General features: G+C 37.1%; 1 protein-coding gene, 1 long non-coding RNA gene and 1 pseudogene across 2 annotated transcripts in view; all 3 read right to left on the bottom strand.

Moving 5' to 3' along the window:
* Positions 1-3,383: 3,383 nt before the first annotated feature.
* On the bottom strand, positions 3,384-8,015 carry LOC149001846 (uncharacterized; annotated as a pseudogene).
* A 1,577-nt stretch (positions 8,016-9,592) lies between these two features.
* LOC149001845 (uncharacterized) lies at positions 9,593-15,644 on the bottom strand. Its single transcript, XR_016170193.1, has 5 exons — positions 15,555-15,644; positions 11,817-11,989; positions 11,416-11,456; positions 11,039-11,283; positions 9,593-10,941 (listed from the first exon to the last, which is right to left on the bottom strand). It is a non-coding gene; the product is annotated as an uncharacterized LOC149001845 (long non-coding RNA).
* LOC149001843 (uncharacterized) overlaps positions 15,577-19,099 on the bottom strand; it is a 32,351-nt gene continuing 28,828 nt past the window's right edge. The window contains exons 8-9 of the mRNA XM_089138592.1: positions 15,978-18,987; positions 15,577-15,664 (exon numbers count right to left, since the gene is read on the bottom strand). Coding sequence (XP_088994718.1) covers positions 16,012-18,987 — 2,976 coding nt within the window. The 3' untranslated portion in view covers positions 15,577-15,664; positions 15,978-16,011. The remainder of the gene's footprint in view (positions 15,665-15,977; positions 18,988-19,099) is intronic.

Here is a 19,099-nt window from a genome sequence, read left to right as displayed (position 1 = left end):
AAAGGCACCACCGTCATGCACGCATATATTCATCTCCGCAGTCACCAATTACTTTTAGAAGGTTCTTTCCTATGCTTGATACTTCTTGATGCTATTTTCATCATCCTCGTCAAGAACTAATGAGAACACAGCATTTGCATCTTGGATATGCTCAGAGAGACCAAGCTGAATTCCAATCATCGACCCTGCCACGGATGGCTGGAAACACAAGCCAAACCATAAGTTATTAATCAAATGAATCATCAACGACCCATGTTCTAAGCCAACCTGATGAAAATAAAAAGCAAAATTTACCTAATCTAGGATATATCTAACAACAACCGTTGGAATTGAGACTCCATGTTTAGAGGCTACCTTCTTTAGCGTTTGAAGTAGGACTTGGAAGAGGCTCCACCCACCCAGGCATCAACCATCTTCCATATTTATCACAAAACCACATAGATCAGACCCTGTAATCTGATTATAAATTTTACGAGGAAAAAAATAGAAGCATGCTTCTTGATTCAAATTGGTTGAAAGTATGCCAACATATTGTCATGATCCTCAAGCACTTGACATGATGGTAATGTTTTGGATGGTTACTTCCATAAAACAGGCACAGAAACTAAGCCAAACCATGTCTGTTAATGCATTTAAAAAGGAGAGCAACGTCTCCATGTAATACCCTTTTGTACTTCTGGAGGGAGGGAGTGTTTAATGGAGGCCCAGCGAAAGGAATTGCTAAATTGGCATCAAGGAACTTTTCAAACAAGAGACCACCCAACACTGTGCCATACCTGCATTTCAGAGTTTGCGAAAACTTGGAAATAGTGCAGGAATTATGCTTGTGATCATCTAGTAATATTATCACATCAATTTTTTAAAATTTAATCACAACTCTTTGATGTGACTTATAAATGGATTCACCATTTGATGCACTATTGGGACAAATGTTACACCTCTACAAGGAAATGGAAGGTGTCAGAAATGGACTTGATAAATTTTCGAATTCTCAGCAGCTAACCGTCAAACCACATGTAATATTGTCAACCTGCAAGCTTGCACGAGTCAAATGGTTACTCGGTTTATGAAAACAATATATTGAGCATATATTTTCCATATATCTAATCATGCAATTCTTCTTTTTTCTTTTTCTTTTCTTTTTTATATTTGTAAACAGCAAGAAGGGGATGGACCTCCAACAAGCTGGAGGCCTATAGTAGAACACGACCACTCAAGTCTTTCTTGCCAAAGTGGCCTTCTGGGCTAAAGATTGGGCAATTCCATTATCCTCCCTAGAGAAAAAATAAGAAAGACTAAGACTCAAAATCCTTGTACAACACCAACATATCTTCCACAATTGAGGCAACTTCTAATGCAAGCTCAAGGGTAGCTTGACTATAGAGAAGATGAATTAGTTCCTCGCAATTAAAGTAAACAGCAACATTGGATACATGATTCTGAAGGGCATACCAAAGAGCAGCTCTCACTGCCAAAGCCTCACCTGTAAGAACATGTTCAAACATAGCAGATTTTGAAAAGGCCTTCAAGATAGATCCTTGCTCATCAAAAATCATGTAATCTACACCACCATCAATGTTTTCTTGTGCCTAGAAAGCATCACAGTGAATTATAAAACCCCCCTCATTTTGCATATGTGGAGGAAGCGAGCACCGCCGAATCTCCTTGTCAACTCCTCGATGATTCATTTCTCCCCTAGTAGCTTCTAAACCCCCCCCCCATTGCTGCAGCTTGAGCCCTTCCAATAACATCCTCTGTCTGCCACTTTTTTCTATTAAAAATAAGTTCATTCCTTGCAACCCATAGCCCATAGGTACCAACAAATGAAGCTGCAATGCACCAACGCTTCCCTGAACTTAAATTCATGTCATTTATCAAGCCATTTACACAATAAAGGAACTTCATCCACTGTAAAACAATAGAAAAAGACACTACCAAACCAAGCTGCCTTTGCAAAAGGACACTCTAAAAGAACATGATCGATAGATTTAACCAACTTCCCACATCTTTTGCAAGAGGGGTCGACTTTCAATAGTCTATCCCTCATTGCTTTGCTCGTAACTAGGCCTTGTGCACACACCCTCCATAAAAATGGTTTCACCTTTAGAATAGTTTTGCAGTTCCAAATAAGCTTCGAGGCTCTGGAAGTAACTAATTCCCATTTATGTTCCCTACAAGATGAAGGAAGAAAGTTCTTTGGTCTCTGCTATTACTTAGCAAATGATAATTAGACTTAGATGAAAAAATCCGATTCTTTGATGCCCCAAACTAGTTTGTTTGGAATTGACTAAGTTTGATACTTCTAATCCTCCTCACATCCACTTCATTAAAAAGCTGGACATGCTGATTATGCAACTTTACAGTACCATTCAATGTTGCCAAGTGGCTAAGTTTCGCAACTTTGCCAATTTAGCATGTCTTCATTCACAAATAAATTAAGCTATTTATGGCAAGAATAAGGCTGCATCGTGTTGTGACCATGCCTAGATACTACAGTTTTGGGAGCCTTGTTTGACTGGGTAAGGCACCTGCTGTTTAGGTTGCCTTCAAGGGTCATGCCTTCCGTGTAAGAAGTTGAGCATCCAATTGAACCAATATTTGATTTGCGCAGTAGCCAAGTAAATGATCTCCTTTTCAGTTATGCAAATTGATAAGCTGCAAATTTATGTTTATGGTCTCCAATAGCCCATTTTCTTTGCTCACCAAATCACCCAAACACCCCCTCCCAAAAAAAGAAAAAAGGAAAAATGATTCATTGAGTGTACAAACATAATATATCTGTTTAGATTATTGGAATCGGACATCCAGTGTTGATTTTGCAACCCAAGTGCAAAAAATGCAGTATCTAATTCCTATTCCAAGACTTACCATGTTTATGACGATCAAACCAAGTTTAGATTTTTGTTCCATCACAAAAACACTCAATTACCAGTAGATCTTCAAAGAAATTCTATATCTAGCAAAGATGATGCGTATTGCTTTGTGGTATCAAGAGACTTATGAATTTGCAGAAGAATAGGCCAAAGTGGGAACCTGATGAGAGGCAAACGTAAACAGATGCAGAAACAGAATGAGCAATATATCCAGCAATAGTGAAGAGAGACACAACTTTGTTTCAAGCATAAATTCCTCCAACATCACTGAAAGTGAAGTACCGGTATCTGGTGCTAAATACTAATGAAACCTAAATACAAATGTTCTAGCAACTACCACCAAAGCTGCCCATCTTCCAAGTAAGACTACAAATGAAATCGGTTTCTTCAAGGCTACACACGAGTGTTACACAACTCACCATCAGTGCAAAGGTTTACCAATGGTTACCAAAAAAATAAAGATATCAACTATCTTTTAGATAGGGCAAACAGGTGAAAAAGGCACTACTGTCATGCATGCCTATATTCATCGCCGCAGTCACCAATTACTTTTAGAAGGTTCTTTCCTATCTTTGATACTTCTTGGATGCTATTTTCATCATCCTCGTCAAGAACTAATGAGAACACAACATTTGCATCTTGGATATGCTCAGAGAGACCAAGCCGAACTCCAATCATCGACCCTGCCACGGATGGCTGGAAACACAAGCCAAACCATAAGTTATTAATGGAATGAATAATCAACGACCCATGTTCTAAACCAACCTGATGAAAATAAAAAGCAAAATTTACCTGATCTAGGATATATCTAACAGCAACCGTTGGAATTGAGACTCCATGTTTAGAGGCTACCTTCTTTAGCGTTTGAAGCAGAACTTGGAAGAGGCTCCACCCACCCAGGCATCAACCATCTTCCATATTTATCACAAAACCACATAGATCAGACCCTGTAATCTGATTATAAATTTTACGAGGAAAAAAATAGAGGCATGCTTCTTGATTCAAATTGGTTGAAAGTATGCCAACATATTGTCATGATCCTCAAGCACTTGACATGATGGTAATGTTTTGGATGGTTACTTCCATAAAACAGACACAGAAACTAAGCCAAACCATGTCTGTTAATGCATTTACAAAGGAGAGCAACGTCTCCATGTAATACCCTATTGTACTTCTGGAGGGACGGAGTGTTTAATGGAGGCCCAGCGAAAGGAATTGCTAAATTGGCATCAAGGAACTTTTCAGACAAGAGACCACCCAACACTGTGCCATACCTGCATTTCAGAGTTTGCGAAAACTTGGAAATAGTGCAGGAATTATGCTTGTGATCATCTAGTAATATTATCATGATAATACACCATGTAAGCAGTTTCAGTGATCGATCTTGAAGATTTAATCAACGGGTCACCTCTTGATAAACAAGAGCCAAAGAACCTTAAACAACCAAACTAATTTCTTTAGTCAAGAAGACACATGAACCAGAGACAGGAATTGTCCAAGATCTTCAACATATGGTTTCAAGTTAGGATGATAATGGTATCATCATTGAACTAGATGGCACCCAAACTACTAATCCAATTTCAAGATGGAATCTAAGAGGGGAGAGAGAGACGTTATCAGTTTTACTCCAGTGAGTTGACACAGTTCAGACATTTTTTTGTTGAGGACGCATATCAACAATAGAAGTTGCACCTACACAAAGCTCCCAAACGCATCAAAATAGGAGTTATGCAAAACAAAAAAATAGAGTAATGACCAACAAATATTTATATTTAATCTTGGAAAACTTCTAATTCACCTGATTACTGACAACTAGAACCCCATTTTCCAGGATTATTTGTAGCCTGTCAGTATCAAAATTTGTCAAGGCCACCGTCTTAATTTTACCTGCATAGCTTTCACTAGAATAATCCACTACAAGCAGAGCATGTGGGTCTGCAACCTAAATGATAGAATGTTCATGGCAAACAAACCCACCTTCTTCTTTCAGATCAGTAAGGTGCTTAAGTGCATCGAGGTAGCCCGGATTGGAATAATCCCACCTGATTCAAGGGCAAAAGAATTTAAAAGTAAGAAATAAGAGAACTTAAGATATCTTAGAATGAGTAGAGCAGATTGTTACCAACCCCACCCCACCCCCTTCTTTCTCTGCAGCTCCAGCTTCAACATCTTCTCCCTCTCCCTCCCCTATCCCCAAGACTCTCTGCTCCCCATCTTCGTCAATCTAACCCTCAATTTTGCAGATATCCCAAAACCTAAATTCATCAGCTTAAGTTCTTCAATGCCAAAAGAAGACATCGTAATAAAGAATTCAGTCCAAAACGTACAATGGTGAAGACTCCTATTTTTCAACTCAAATCAACAATGCTAATGTATAACCACAACTCCACAGCCAAACAGAATACCAAAAATGAATGAACGGTAACCCGATCGAAGGAAACCAACATGAGCAGAGCAAATGACCTTAATAAAGATCTATCCCTCCAAGAGTGCACAAAGTTATAGCAGGAAATTGAAGAATTCATGTGATAAAGACACCATTGGCTTGTCTTTTTATCTAAACATCACCTGTACTCAATCCAATTAATTCATCTTTTATATTTATTAAAGAATATTTCTTCTTTCCAAAATGTTATAAATGGCTCGGAATTCAACAGAATGGTGAATATATGGCCAACCAGTGCCACGGAAAAAGTCCCCCCTAGTGTGGTATATAACTTCACCCTAATTTCCCCCCGCCCCCCACACATAGACCCATTCTAAGGGGGGCCACCTTTGAACACTAACAAGGTGGGCCTCCCCTGTGAATGTATGGTGGGGGGAGGGGGGTGTGAGAGGACAATGTCGTACACTACTCTCTAGGGTCGACAAGAGGACTCTTTCCAACCAGCTCAGTTGCTGGTTGAACTCCCAATCATCTACTAGTTAAGAAGTCAAGAGACATACGACTACCGGTCTATGGCATGTCCCCTCAAAGAACAAAACAATGAAGAATCAAAAGCCAGGTTAGGAAATAGATACATCTCATGTTATGATGTTATCTATTAATGCGTATATCATCTTAACATTTACAATACTATACTACCATGATTCATTACAGACACCCAACGATATGGTATCTCGTGAGTGTCTCTACTCTACCTTAAACCTTCACAAATTAAGCAATTTTACAACTTTTAAATATCCTACATTACAAAATTACAAAATTAAAAAAATTATTGCAACAAGACAATTTGGTCTTAATAAAATATTTCTATTTCTCATAATTTCATATTAGAAACCAGCTATTTAAGTGGCAGCAGTATAAGCTCTGTTTAAAGGAATTTGCATTGTTGAATTAAGGATGAGCATATTGCTGGTTATTATATACAATCAAACTGCTACTCGATTACCAAAAAAGAAAAGAAAAACTGCTATTCGGAAAGAATGTAGCAAAAAGGTCTGAAAATCCTACTCCGTCCAACCGCTCCTTCATCTCCCTAAACCCTAGAAGTGATATCTCCTCATCCCCCCACCATAAGTCTTCCCCAGTTCTCATCAATCATCACCATCCACCGGGGTTAGTGCCATGCAAGATTGTTAATGCTGATTATATAGTTCATGGATCAACCCACCTGCCTTTTAGATGCTAAAGATACGGATTTAGGGCTTGGAGTTCATCATTCACTTGAGAAGATACAACTCAATTACCACTCATTCTCTCTATCTAGTCATGCTTATTTGTTATACATCAATATACTATTTTTATCTTTTGATCTTATTATCCAAATGGAATGGTCTTTGATGATCCTGGAATTAGAAAGGGATGCAACAAGACAATAGCAATTTGAGTTTTGTTGAAATTTTTAGGATTTGGTCTTTCTAACTAAGTCTATTATGGTTCCTTTTTATGGTGTAATCTCTTTCTTCTTTTTTCCCTTTTTAAATTTAATACAATCGATCTTTATTTAAAAGAAAGAGAGAGAGAGAGAGAGAGAGAGAGAGAGAGAGAGAGAGAGAGAGAGAGAGAGAGAGAGAGATTATTGATTGTATAAAAGGTTGACAACCTAATTGGTGCATTGTAATATATTCAGGGAATTGTTAAGAGAGAGAAGCTAGTGGCTAGTTGTTGATATATTCATGAATGTGGTCAAATTAATTATATTAAGAGGCAGAGTTAAGCAATGGGAATTTTCATTATTGATGAGTTTGATTCTGTTTGTCCAAATAAAACAATTTGATGAAATAAATGAACATTGTAAAAGTCTGGAAGCCAATCAAGGAAAGAATAAAAGGGAGCCAATTCAATTGATAAAAACATAAAAAGTACCCAAAAAAAAAAAACCCACCTCAGAAGCTCTCTAAAAATCCTTCTTTCCACTAAAAAACCGGTGTGAACCATACAGGTGGAGACAAATATGAATGCGAAGCATTTGAAAAAATAACCCCAATGCTATTATCTTTTAAGTGAAACACACCCAAATCATAACAAGTAGCACTCTCACAGCTTGGTCGAAGCCACATGGCATCAAAATTGTGAAAGTAATCATCTGTAAAATATATAGAGTTTCCTTTAAATCCAGGATAGTCGAATGCCGAGACAAAAATGCCAGTACTTGTGCCAATAAATAACATTTGATCGCCTAAGTCTTCAACCTTAATCCAGCACTGGTGCCGTAGATCTAACTTATATACCTTGAACATAAAAGTTGTTGGAAGATAAACATCGTGAAGATATTTAGAAGTTAAATCAACTGCAATGAATTTGGTCCATCTTGCAACCACTAGCAACTCTCCACAACATTCCACCAAATAAAGTGAACTATATGTATGTTCATCCAATTGTTCCATCGGTGGAGGGGCAATGTTACAACTTGTTTCCCTTGGTTGAGGAGATAACTCCAAAAGTATAAGATCAAAACTGAACTTAATCGCATACAATTTTCCTTGATAGACAATGAGGTCTTCATATCCAAGAGGTTCTGGTTCTATAAAGTTCTTTGTCAAGGGGGTCCATGCTCTATCTCCCAGTCTACAGAAGGCTAAATGATGGCTCATATAAATAGCTACGACCCAACAATCATCACTTATCACCGAAGAAGGGTTTTCATTCAAATTGGAATCGTTAGCAGCAGAAGCGGTAGAAGGAGACGACGACAACATAACTTTGCGAATATAATTCGGATTGGGTTCATATATTGCAGATAGAAGTAAAAAAGGAAGAGTAGATCTAGGTGGAAGTTTAATACGGATAAAAGTAAATGGATTCAGAAGGAACATGCTTCCGTCTTAATTACCCAACATTATCAACCAACCCCAGTTTGACCCACAACAGCGAGCACCATGGAATATTTTAGGCATCTTTAACCTATAAACTTTGTCATGGAGGAGACTGAAAAACCCCCGATGATGATGATCATGATAATCATGATGACACACTGAATGATGATGATAATAAGGACACTCTGACTCCATGTAGGAAAGCATGAGCCATGGGAATTGAGGTTTGAGGAGAAATTGATGCCGTATTTTGTTGGCAGCAATGGCGATGGATTGCCATTGCAGAACCGAAACGATGGAAGCCCACCAAGTCTAATTTGTTTATTACCAGAATCTGAATTTCATTTGGAAGTAGGGCAATAAGATTAGTAGGGATGATACCATTATTCTTAACACCAGAATGGCAGTTTACGGTTGAAACCTTCAACCGCTTACTAGTATTTGAAGTGGAAGCCATGCATATAAGCTAAGTTACATACAAACACTCAGAGAAAGAAAGAAAAAAACTACTGAATTAGATAGAGTACCTTTATTCTGTATGGAGGGGATCGACCGATCCTCAATGGTCTGATATGCGATGTTGTTGAACAAGAAGAAAGAAAAACACAGGCTCCGCTCCCTGGGCTCTACCGTATTTTATATTTCTTGGTTCCAGGTTTAGACTCTCTCTCTCTTTCTCTATCTATATATATATATATATTTTGAATCTCTCCTTTCCTTTTTCGAGTAGGATTTAACTTCTTTAGTTTTTATCCATCTGTCTTTCCCACATCTAATATGATTAAGATTATTGTTATTATTATTATTATTAGTATTATTATTATTATTATTATTATTTTTAATTTATCTAAGGTTCATCTGGGCCAACTTGCTTTACAACTTACACGCTCCACGTCTCGACCAATCGAGAACCAAAGACGTCCTAAACAGCTAGACCCAGATGTTTTAAGTTTCAACATAACAATACATTTTTCTTATTACCACCCATTCAGATATTATTAATCTAAACTATAATCAAAATCCAAACACTTATAAGTTTTTTTTTTTTTCCAAAAAGAATTACTTCTCTTTTTCTCAAAATTCTTATCATTTTTTTTTCCGCCTAATCTTTTCAAAACGGTTCCATCACGGAAGAGTCTTTTATCTCTACTTCTCTTTGGGTTCCACACTTTCACTTGCAATTCTCTACTAAGAGTGTCAATTCGGTATGATACTAGCAATTCAATATGATATCTGGTAATTTCAAAACTAGGTTTTGAAACTATACCATACCAAATTTATACAATTTATACAATACGGTATTAAATTATATTTTGCATAACGGTACAGTACGATTTCAATGCAAAAATTGTGCTTAAAAATAGTGTAAATACGGTATAATTTCGAAACGAAAGAAACCATTCTTCTCAGTACAATTTTTTCTTTGCATATGTAAATATCTCAATACCCAATTCAATTGAAAGTTTAATGCATTTCCATTAAACTAATGTTACTAATAACTTCTACTAAATCAACATAAGGTTAAAACAAAAAGGCAGTAAACTTAGATATGGCCATATGAGAAGTGTGTCAGTTTAGATTTGAGACTAAAAGCCAAAGGCAAGGATGAATTAAACATATGCAGCCGTTAGCTGGTTAAATGGGTAGTGGCATACTAGAAATTGAATCATGATAGCAGTGGAGGTTCAAGGAATTCCTAACACTAGGATGCAAAAAATCTCACAACTTTAAATTTATTCGTTTGTCAAAGCACATTTAGCTTAAATTTATTCGTTTTATGACCATGCCTAGATACTGCAGTTTTGGGAGCCTCGTTGACTTGGTAAGGCACCTGCTGTAACATGTTCAAATTTAATTTTCATTGTTGTTTTGCAGATGAATGCAGTAAGTCGCCTTCAAGCTTCGTGCCTTCTGTGAAAGAAGCTGAGCGCCCAATTGAACCAATATTTGATTTGCGGATTAGCCAAGTGAATGATCTCATGTTCACAAGGTCATGTCAGCCCAAGTCCCGCCTCCATTACAAAACTCAGAAACAGGACATTCAATATCACTGCCAAAGTATATCAGAGCCGGTTAGCATTCAAACCTGGTAAAAGAATATGAGGCACACATAATAGTTGCAGTGGTTGCTGTCTTGCAAATGAATGATTTAAAATTAATGTTATGGAATCCGTGATTTCCCAAAGATCATGCCTCACAAAACAACTGTTACAGTAAACTTCAAGTTTGTTAGTGCAACAAACTTGAATAAGTAAAAGAAATAGGGATATCACTGTTGAAAATCAAGAGCAATGGAACCAAAGCTTATCTCTCTTAAATTTAAGGAGTAACAGAGAAAAGAAAGAAAATGCCAAAATATAATACTTGAAAGGAAAGAAGATGAGGATGAAAGCATATATCAACACAATTGATATACTTAAGCCGCTATGCCGTGGTGATGTGATACAGATGACCATGGGTTTAAGACTGATGACATTCACCAGCATCAAGTTGCCTGGGATCAAAACCATAGTCATCCGTCTTGAGAAATAGGCTTTCCCAAAATAACCTGCACTATCGAAGGATCCAATCGAAGTTTTTTCCCGATCTCCGAAGTCTTCTCATTTGATCATAAATTATACCCACCACACTTTGCTCATATATTGAACTCTTTTCACAAGCATGGCTTTCCCAATGAGTCAAAACAGCCTCACAAGTAGACCCAAAAATTATCCCCTTTCCAACACTTCAGCTCTGGCTCTATAAGTGTTGCATCCGAAGCCTCCAATGGCCTTACCTCACAAAAGGCTTCCCAAGTTGGATCACCCACCTGCAGATCATAATTCATAAGACAAATTAACAACTCATCATCAAATCAAGAATCACATGTTGGGAATCAGTGTGAGCTTTGCATTGATCTCAGGTACCTAAGAAAAATGAGTCTTATAGATTTTGACGTCTTGAAAATGATGTCTGAAGAATGAATGAAGCTACAATGCCCACTTTAGTTCATCAAATCATATCCAAGATGTGAAATATATTTGCCCCATGCTGAAAGGAAGCTGGACACGGCCTTAAGTGAGCAACTTTGCAGTAGACTGACTACATCAAGATCTTGCATCACATAGGTAGGGAGCTTGCTCTCGAGAATTTAGCAACCAACCACAATGTCCTGTTCATAAAAAGAAAGACTGAGAAAATGAAAATCATATTCTACGATATATTTGGATAGCCATCAAGATATAAATGTAGAACAAAAGATTGGTTCATGGATCATACTCCATTGGTTATTTAGAGAACACACCCAAAAAAAGCCTTCCTATTCCTCTTTGCTGTTATGAGTCCCTAGTCATATCAGCACCCAAAAAACAACAAATGGAATAAATATGTGCACACTATTAATCCAACAAGTCAAAATTAAGTCACTAAAAGAATAGGAACATAGCTTTGAACACTGGTGTTACCTCAAGTTCTTGCTGCTTGGGATCACACAGCTGGGTAACATTGTATCAAGAGAACTAATGCTTACATTATTATGCCATCCAGCTGAGCAACTAGGTACATAATACTAAGAAAATTTCATAGGGCTTTTCAAATCCATGTATGGACACGCATGCAATAACAGTTGACAACCTTGAGCAGTTGAGAACTTGGCCATGGATTCAAAAAAATTTGCTAGGATCAAGCAAGTCTCACTAAAGATACCTGGCACTTTCTATACTTGATGGCCCATTTAGATCTTTTGAATGTACTCCAATTCCTGGCAAGCACACCCTGCATGAGTATCATCACAAGGTTACTTGGGAGAAGATTTCCACATGCTCCACCTTGTCCCTTTGTGTTTCCCCACGTTCCTGATTGAGGTTTAACCTTTCTGTCTGCAAGTCATATTAAAGCTAATGAGTCTGTGGGAAAGACAACAGTTCCCTGAAAATTTTAAATTCCACAATGTGAAATAAGAGAAATTCTGTTTAGGATGCCGTGTATTCCTAGACTTAATTCTGAATTCCTTCTACTAATTCAACAAGCAAAGATTTATTGGAAAAAAAAAGAAAAAACATGTAACTTCAATCCCAGTGACAACTTCACAGATCATCAACAACATTGGGAGGAAGATCCTAAATGAAAGCTAATCATTCTACACAGTTCACAATACCACTACAACGCCAAGCCACCTTACCAGAGGATGATATGCTAAACAGAGGCCTTGGTTTCATATTGACTAATTAGTTTGCTTTCTTTGCCTATGGAAATTTCTATCTGCTCATTACAATGTTAAAGGTGGTCCAGTAATCTGATTTCGGATTGTTTTCTCTTACTGATTATTTCATTCCTTCTTTTTTAAAATTCATTGTTGATTCAGTGATTCCTAATGAAGAAAAGTATGTTCTTGGTTCAGCTAGAGCAAGATGCACACAGGACCAAAGTTCATTTTGGTTTCAATCTTTCATTAGCAACAGGTATCCACCTTGAGAAAAATGTATAGGTAACCTACATAGCTATTTGGTTGGCAATGATTCAAGTGAATGGAGTGAAATTAGACAAAAGTAAAATAAAATTCCTCTTCTTTTTCCTATGTTATTATTTCCTAGTGCCCCAAAGAACTAGGAAGGTATTTTTCGATAAATTCTGTAATCATTATCACCAAGGTATTTAAGGATTAGGTAAGTAGACCTATTGCAAGATACATCGCTCATTTCATGGCCAACAGAGGACTAATTGACAACTACCAGCAACGATACTTCTGTCTACGGCTGCTGTACGTCTGTGTTGACAATTAATTTCAAAGGATCAGTAGGTAGCTTTTAGTATTGTAGGAACCTTGAGAAATGATGTTTTGTACACAGTAGGGAATCTCTGGCAACATTCTTACTATGTTATCTCCATTCTCCTCTTCATCTTATTCTGCATTTCATTGAAGAATAAGTGCCCTCTAGAGCAGAGTTCTTAAAGTTCTACGAAAGGATGAAACTGTAACCCCCAGAAATGGAAGGGGAAAGTGTATGTGAAGAAAAATTAGGGGAGAAGCTTTCATCAGTTTACAATTTTTTCTTCTGCATTTCCTTCTTTGTAGCATTATCTACTTTTCAGGACAACATCTCCATGATAATGCAACAAAAGCCATGTATTGAGAAGCAAGAGTAAAGAGACATCTCACCACAAGACTTACTATTGATTGACAAAGATATCCTAAAAAAAGTCCTGATAAACTGTACCTGTGAGGTGTTGGTCATGATTTAGCCTCTCAAATCTAACCCATTAAACCTAATCGGCATTCCAAGTTGAGCCAGTCTAAAATTGTAGAGAAAAATCCGGGTACACACAGACCTGGACTTCTTTCTTGAAGAGAAGAAGATAATAATTTTCTACAAGGCTTGCACTTAAGGGATGTGGAGACAAAATCTGGAAGTGAGGTTATGTAGACAAACAGAGGCCTTAGAGAAAAGTCTATCATCATGTTGTTGCACAGAACACTGGCTATCTATCAAGAAGAAAATCTATGAACACCTTACTTGACCTATTAGGCTGGAAAAAAGCATTGAATATCTGTTGTATGACTACCAAGAGTCTCATTTAATGCCATAGATGTATAGAAAAGAAATCCATGGCACAACTACTCATCAAGGCCTTGGCCCAACAAGTTGGTCTCCATTGTTCCTTCTAGCTAGAGTGTGAGATTTTGTTGAAGATTAAGTAAACATAACATATTTCTAGTTGATTTGATCACTGCCACTCCAGAAAAATCCCGCTCTATATTGGAGCTTAAGAAAATGCATAGAAAGCCTAAGAGTCATACCTGGTTCTAAAGACTTCTGCACAAGTAAAGTATGGGGGGCAGTTTTCATGCGTAGTCTTACCCCAACAATTTTTGTTGGGAGGCTGTTTTGATGCATTAACCTTGGGGCTATAACTGTGGTCCGCCAACTATGTACAAAGACTAATGATTCAAATTTAAATTGTCTCCACTAATTATAAACCTAACTTCAGCAGGATTTGATTGGACCCCTAACAGGTAATTTGGAAAATAAGACAAAAAACCATGTGTAACCGTGATACCACTAGTTACTGAAAGGTAACCTTGCTCACAGACAAAAAGGAAACACAAAAAGTATGAACAACCATGGGAAATTGGAAAATCAAAACTCTTTTTAACTAGTCTGAAGTCTGAACAACAAATAAGAAATAATGCTACTGTATACTGGTTTTCTACAGTTGTTCTTCAAGAACCTCTTTGCCTCTTGCAAGTAATTCTTGTAGTAACTCCGGGCAGAAAGGATTGAGTGTCCTGAGCAACATTGAATGCAACAATTCACAAACCTATCATTGAAATTTTGGTGTTTTATCATATGAGCCTCTTAATCAAATAAACCTGTTATGATTTTCACTCCACAAGTCCCAAATTGCAGTTAACATTGGATTGACATTTAGATTCTTGGGTACAACTCCAAAGAGCAATATCCTTGCCTGTTGTAGATCCGAGATTCTGAATTTATCCTCTACCAATTATAGAGAACCAAAAACTATGGAATTCATGGATCAATTTGGAGCATGAAAGGTTAAACTATTAGTTAGGAAACATATTATCTCTTCCCTGATGAATTGCTCACAGGAAATCATCATTCTTAATATGAGTGTGTACAATGAAAGCAACTGAAAGGGAGGTATTGCATCTGGGTTCTCCATGTGCCAATTAAAAGAAAAATATACATATATTCAAAATTTGAAGTTAGGCATTTGAGAGGTCACAAAATATACAAATAAAGTTTATGTCTAAAATATTATATGCTTCCACCCTCCTCTTTTATGTGCAAACCTTCTCTTCCCTGTTCACTGTGGCCCATTTTCTGATTGACCTATTCTTCTTCTCTGGAATATCACCAAACATATATGAAATAGAAGGACAGAAGTCCAATCAGATAGTTTGAAACAAAGACCTGAATTTTTTCATATTAAGTTGACCCAATTAAAAATTGAAACATAAAACTACTGCCTCTGTATATACTCACAAAAACTTGCTTACATAAATTGGAAATTGAGGCATAACATGAAACATCATTATGCTATTGCTAGAAACTAGTTTTGTGATAGCTCTAACAGTGCTATATATATCTGATTTGCACCGAGAATTCGATTTGGAAGGAACATGAAGTCGATGATATAGGTTAAAATTTGTCAAATATAATCAATCCACAACATAGCTTATATACATCTCTTTAGTAAAGTAGGATACGAACCATCATACTGTTAAACAGAAATAGCCTATCTATATTTTTTTCACTCATAAATCTAATTTATGTTGGTTAAAAAGATTGTATTGAAGAAACTGTGCACAAATAGAAGGTATTTACAAATTGAATTTGAATTGACAATTGAATCCATTAAGGTCTATGAAACTAAATCCATACTTTTTCACATTACTTTTGATTAATTTGCTAGCTATACCTTTGAGTAATCTGCATGGAGATGTCATCTGGCAAGTGCTAGTTGACCAACAAGAAAAAGGAAGGTGATCTTATGAGCCTACAACTTTGCACTGATCGATTTCTCCTTGCCTGTTTTCCAAATCAAAACCTTTTAGTGATTTGGATTAAAGAAAACTAAATAATATCAAATTTTCTTTATTCATGAAATAAGGATTTATTAATGCTAAGAAATTGGAGTGGAAGTGGAAAAAAAATCTCATAACTTTATAAGCTAATGGAGCCTTAACAACAGAAAACAGAAAAGGCCCCCCAAAAAATGAAAAGACATCATGCAGACAATGAAGGGCTATAGAATTTGAAAAAGAAATCCTGAGTTAATAATAATAATAATAATAATAATAATAATAAGAAATGATTCAGATGAAGAGAGAGGCGTGTGTACCTTGAATATTTTGTCATTTACAAAGAAATGCCACTTAGTGTTTTGGCAGGTCTGTTAGAGCTAGCTGTAATTTTGTGCAACCGCCATCAGCCAATAGTTGTATTAGACCAGCATCAGTTAACTCCCAGCAGGACACATCATTTAGGTTCCACAATTTAGACTTTGTAAGGTCCGGTAGTTTTTCCAAGGATGTGCACCCCCTGACATCCAACTTGGACAAAGATTCCAATTGATAGTTTTCAGCTTGAATCTCAGTTAGCTTTTTGCAGTCCTTAGCTTCTAGGGACTTCAACATTTCCAAGTCTGATAGGTCAGGTAATCTTTCCAAAGACTTGCACCCGCTTACACACAAATATTCTAAGCCTTTCAATGTGCTAACATCCTGAATCTCAGTTAGAATCTTACAACCTTCAATCCGTAGCTTCCATAGGTTTTTGAAGTTTGACAGATCCGGTAATCTTTCCATTGACTCCAACCCAATAATATTTAAAACCCTTAAGAACTCCAGTCTTTCAACAGCATCAACCTCAGTTAGATTCTTGAAGCCTTTGATCTTTAGATTCCTCAGGTTCGTTGGTAGTTCAGGTAATCTTTCCAACCACTCGGAGCCACTAACATGAAACGTCTCTAAGAGTTCCAACCTGGCAACACCAGGAATCTGGGTCAAATTCTCGCAGTCTTTAATAGATAGAAACTTCAAGTTTCTCAAGCTTGAGAGATCAGGCAATCTTTCCAAGGACTCGCACCGACTAATAATCAATTTCTCTAACATTTCCAATAGGCTGACACCAGGAATCTGGGTAAGATTCTTGATTCCTTGAATCTTGAGAACTTTCAAGTTCCTCAAGTTTGACAGATGAGGGAATCCTTCCAAGGATTCCCAACAACTAATATTCAATTCCTCTAACATTTTCCACATGTCAACGCCAGAAATTTGGGTCAAATTCTTATAGCCTTGAATTGCAAAAGTTTTCAAGTTTCTCAAGCTTAACAGAGCAGGCGATCTTTCCAAGGATTCACAGCCACTAATATTCAATTCCTCTAAGATTTCCAACTTGTCGATACCAGGGATCTCCATTAGGTTCTTGCAGCGCATAATGTGTAGATGAGTCAAATTGTTTAAATTTGACAGATCTGGTAATCTCTGAATCGCCACGCAGTCCGTTATTCCCAATCTTCGCAAGGACACCAATCTGTCAAGGCCTGGAATCTGGATTAAGTTCTCCCAATAATTCTCAGGTTTTGGTTTCGATTGCATTTGAAGCTTGTCCAAGTCCTCACAATTTCCAATGTACAGTTCTCCCAACTCTTTCAAGTTTGAAAGATCAGGTAATCTTTCCATTGAGAAGCAACAGCTACTGATTTGTAAACACCTCAGCTTGCTCAGGTTTGAGATATCTGGTAACGTTTTGAACAATCTGGCGTTGATAATCCTCAATGTTTTCAAGGATTTGCATTCCTCAAAACCCTCAATCTCTGATAACTCCGGGCATTCATCGATTGTTAGCGTTAACAGCCTCTTCGAATCTTGCAGATTTAGAATCTTTCTTAGTGATTGGACATGCGAAATTATCAAAACCTCCAGAGAGTCCATACCCTTGCCATCAAATTTAGATATGGACTGATTATTTATCACATAAATCGATCTAAGATTTTTTAACCCCTTCGCCTCCGGTTTTGGTAAATTTTTCAATGAACGGCATTTATGAAGGTCCAAGAGCTCTAGGGAGTCCATTTTCTTGTCAACACTTTCAATTTCTTCGAGGCTCTCGCAATCGTGAAGGGATAATTCTCTTAAGTCTCTCAAGCATGTAGTTGATATTCTTACTAATGACGGGCAACCCATCATAGACAAGGTAATCAGACTCAAAGGAAGAGCTGAGATGTAACGAAGTGAAAGGCAACCATGGATAGAAATTCTGGTCAAACTTGAATAGCTGCTGCTGCTGCCAATAATCAGGTTTCTCAAACTTTGGCATGACGTTAAAGTGAGACTATTGAGAGAAGTCGATTGAAGAATTTCACTTGGGAGGCTGGAGCAATTCTGTATAGCAAGTTTTCTTAAAGAATTCAATCGAGAAATTTCACTTGGGAGATCTATTACACTCTTATCAGAACCTAATGTCAGTTCTGTCAATGACGTCACGTGATCCCATTTTTCTGGTAGCTTCTTTAGATTCCCACATCCTTGTAGACGGAGACTTCCGAGAGAATCCAATTTACAAATTTCAGTTGGAAAATCTACTAGACTAGCACAACCCTCTAAATCGATTTCTGTCAAGGATACCATATGGTCCAATTTCTGCGGCAACTTCTTTAGTTCTTCACACCAAGATAAACTCAGTTTTTGCAGCGAAGTTAACCGACAAATTTCATCTGGGAGATCCACTAAACTCTTGCACCCTTTTAAATTAAGTTCCGTCAAGAATATCATTTGGTCAAATTTCTCCGGCAACTTCTTTAGATTGCTACACCAATTTAAATTGAGTTTCTGGAGAGAAGTCAACTGACAAATTTCAGTTGGGAGACCAACTAGATTGTAGCATGAATCTAAATCAAGTTGTGTCAAGGATGCCATTTGGCCAAACTTCTCAGGCAACTCCTTTAGGTTGTAGCAGTTTCCTAAATTGAGTTTTTGCAGAGAAGTCAACTGACAAATTTCATCTGGGAGATCCACTAATCTCGTGCACCATTCTAAATCAAGTTCTATCAAGGATATCAATTGCCCAAACTTTTCAGGCAACTTCTTTAAATTGATGCATTCTCTTAAATTGAGTTTTTGCAGAGAAGTCAACTTACAAATTTCAGTTGGAAGCTCGCTCACTCTCTCGCAGCAAGCCATGTTCAACACAACTAATTTTGTAAGATATGAAATGGATGGATCGATCTCTCGCAAATATATGCAGCCCTTAAGAAGCAAAACCTCCAAGAGTCGATTCGCTGAAACATCAGGAGTACGAGATAGTTGCCGACAACCCGTCAGATCTAGGACTTTTAGATCTTTTGCCATCTATAAAATAAGAAAAACATATAGAAACTTACCTAATTAACTTAAGAAGCATAGCACAAAATAAGATTTTAAGTATTTGAAAGAGCATTTGAACTTAACAAATTAACAAATC

The sequence above is a fragment of the Hakea prostrata genome, chromosome 10 (assembly GCF_041222555.1).
Source record: "Hakea prostrata isolate BN-2017 chromosome 10, UWA_Hpros_2, whole genome shotgun sequence".
Classification (NCBI taxonomy): domain Eukaryota; kingdom Viridiplantae; phylum Streptophyta; class Magnoliopsida; order Proteales; family Proteaceae; genus Hakea; species Hakea prostrata.
This window is presented reverse-complemented; position numbering and strand designations above follow the sequence as displayed.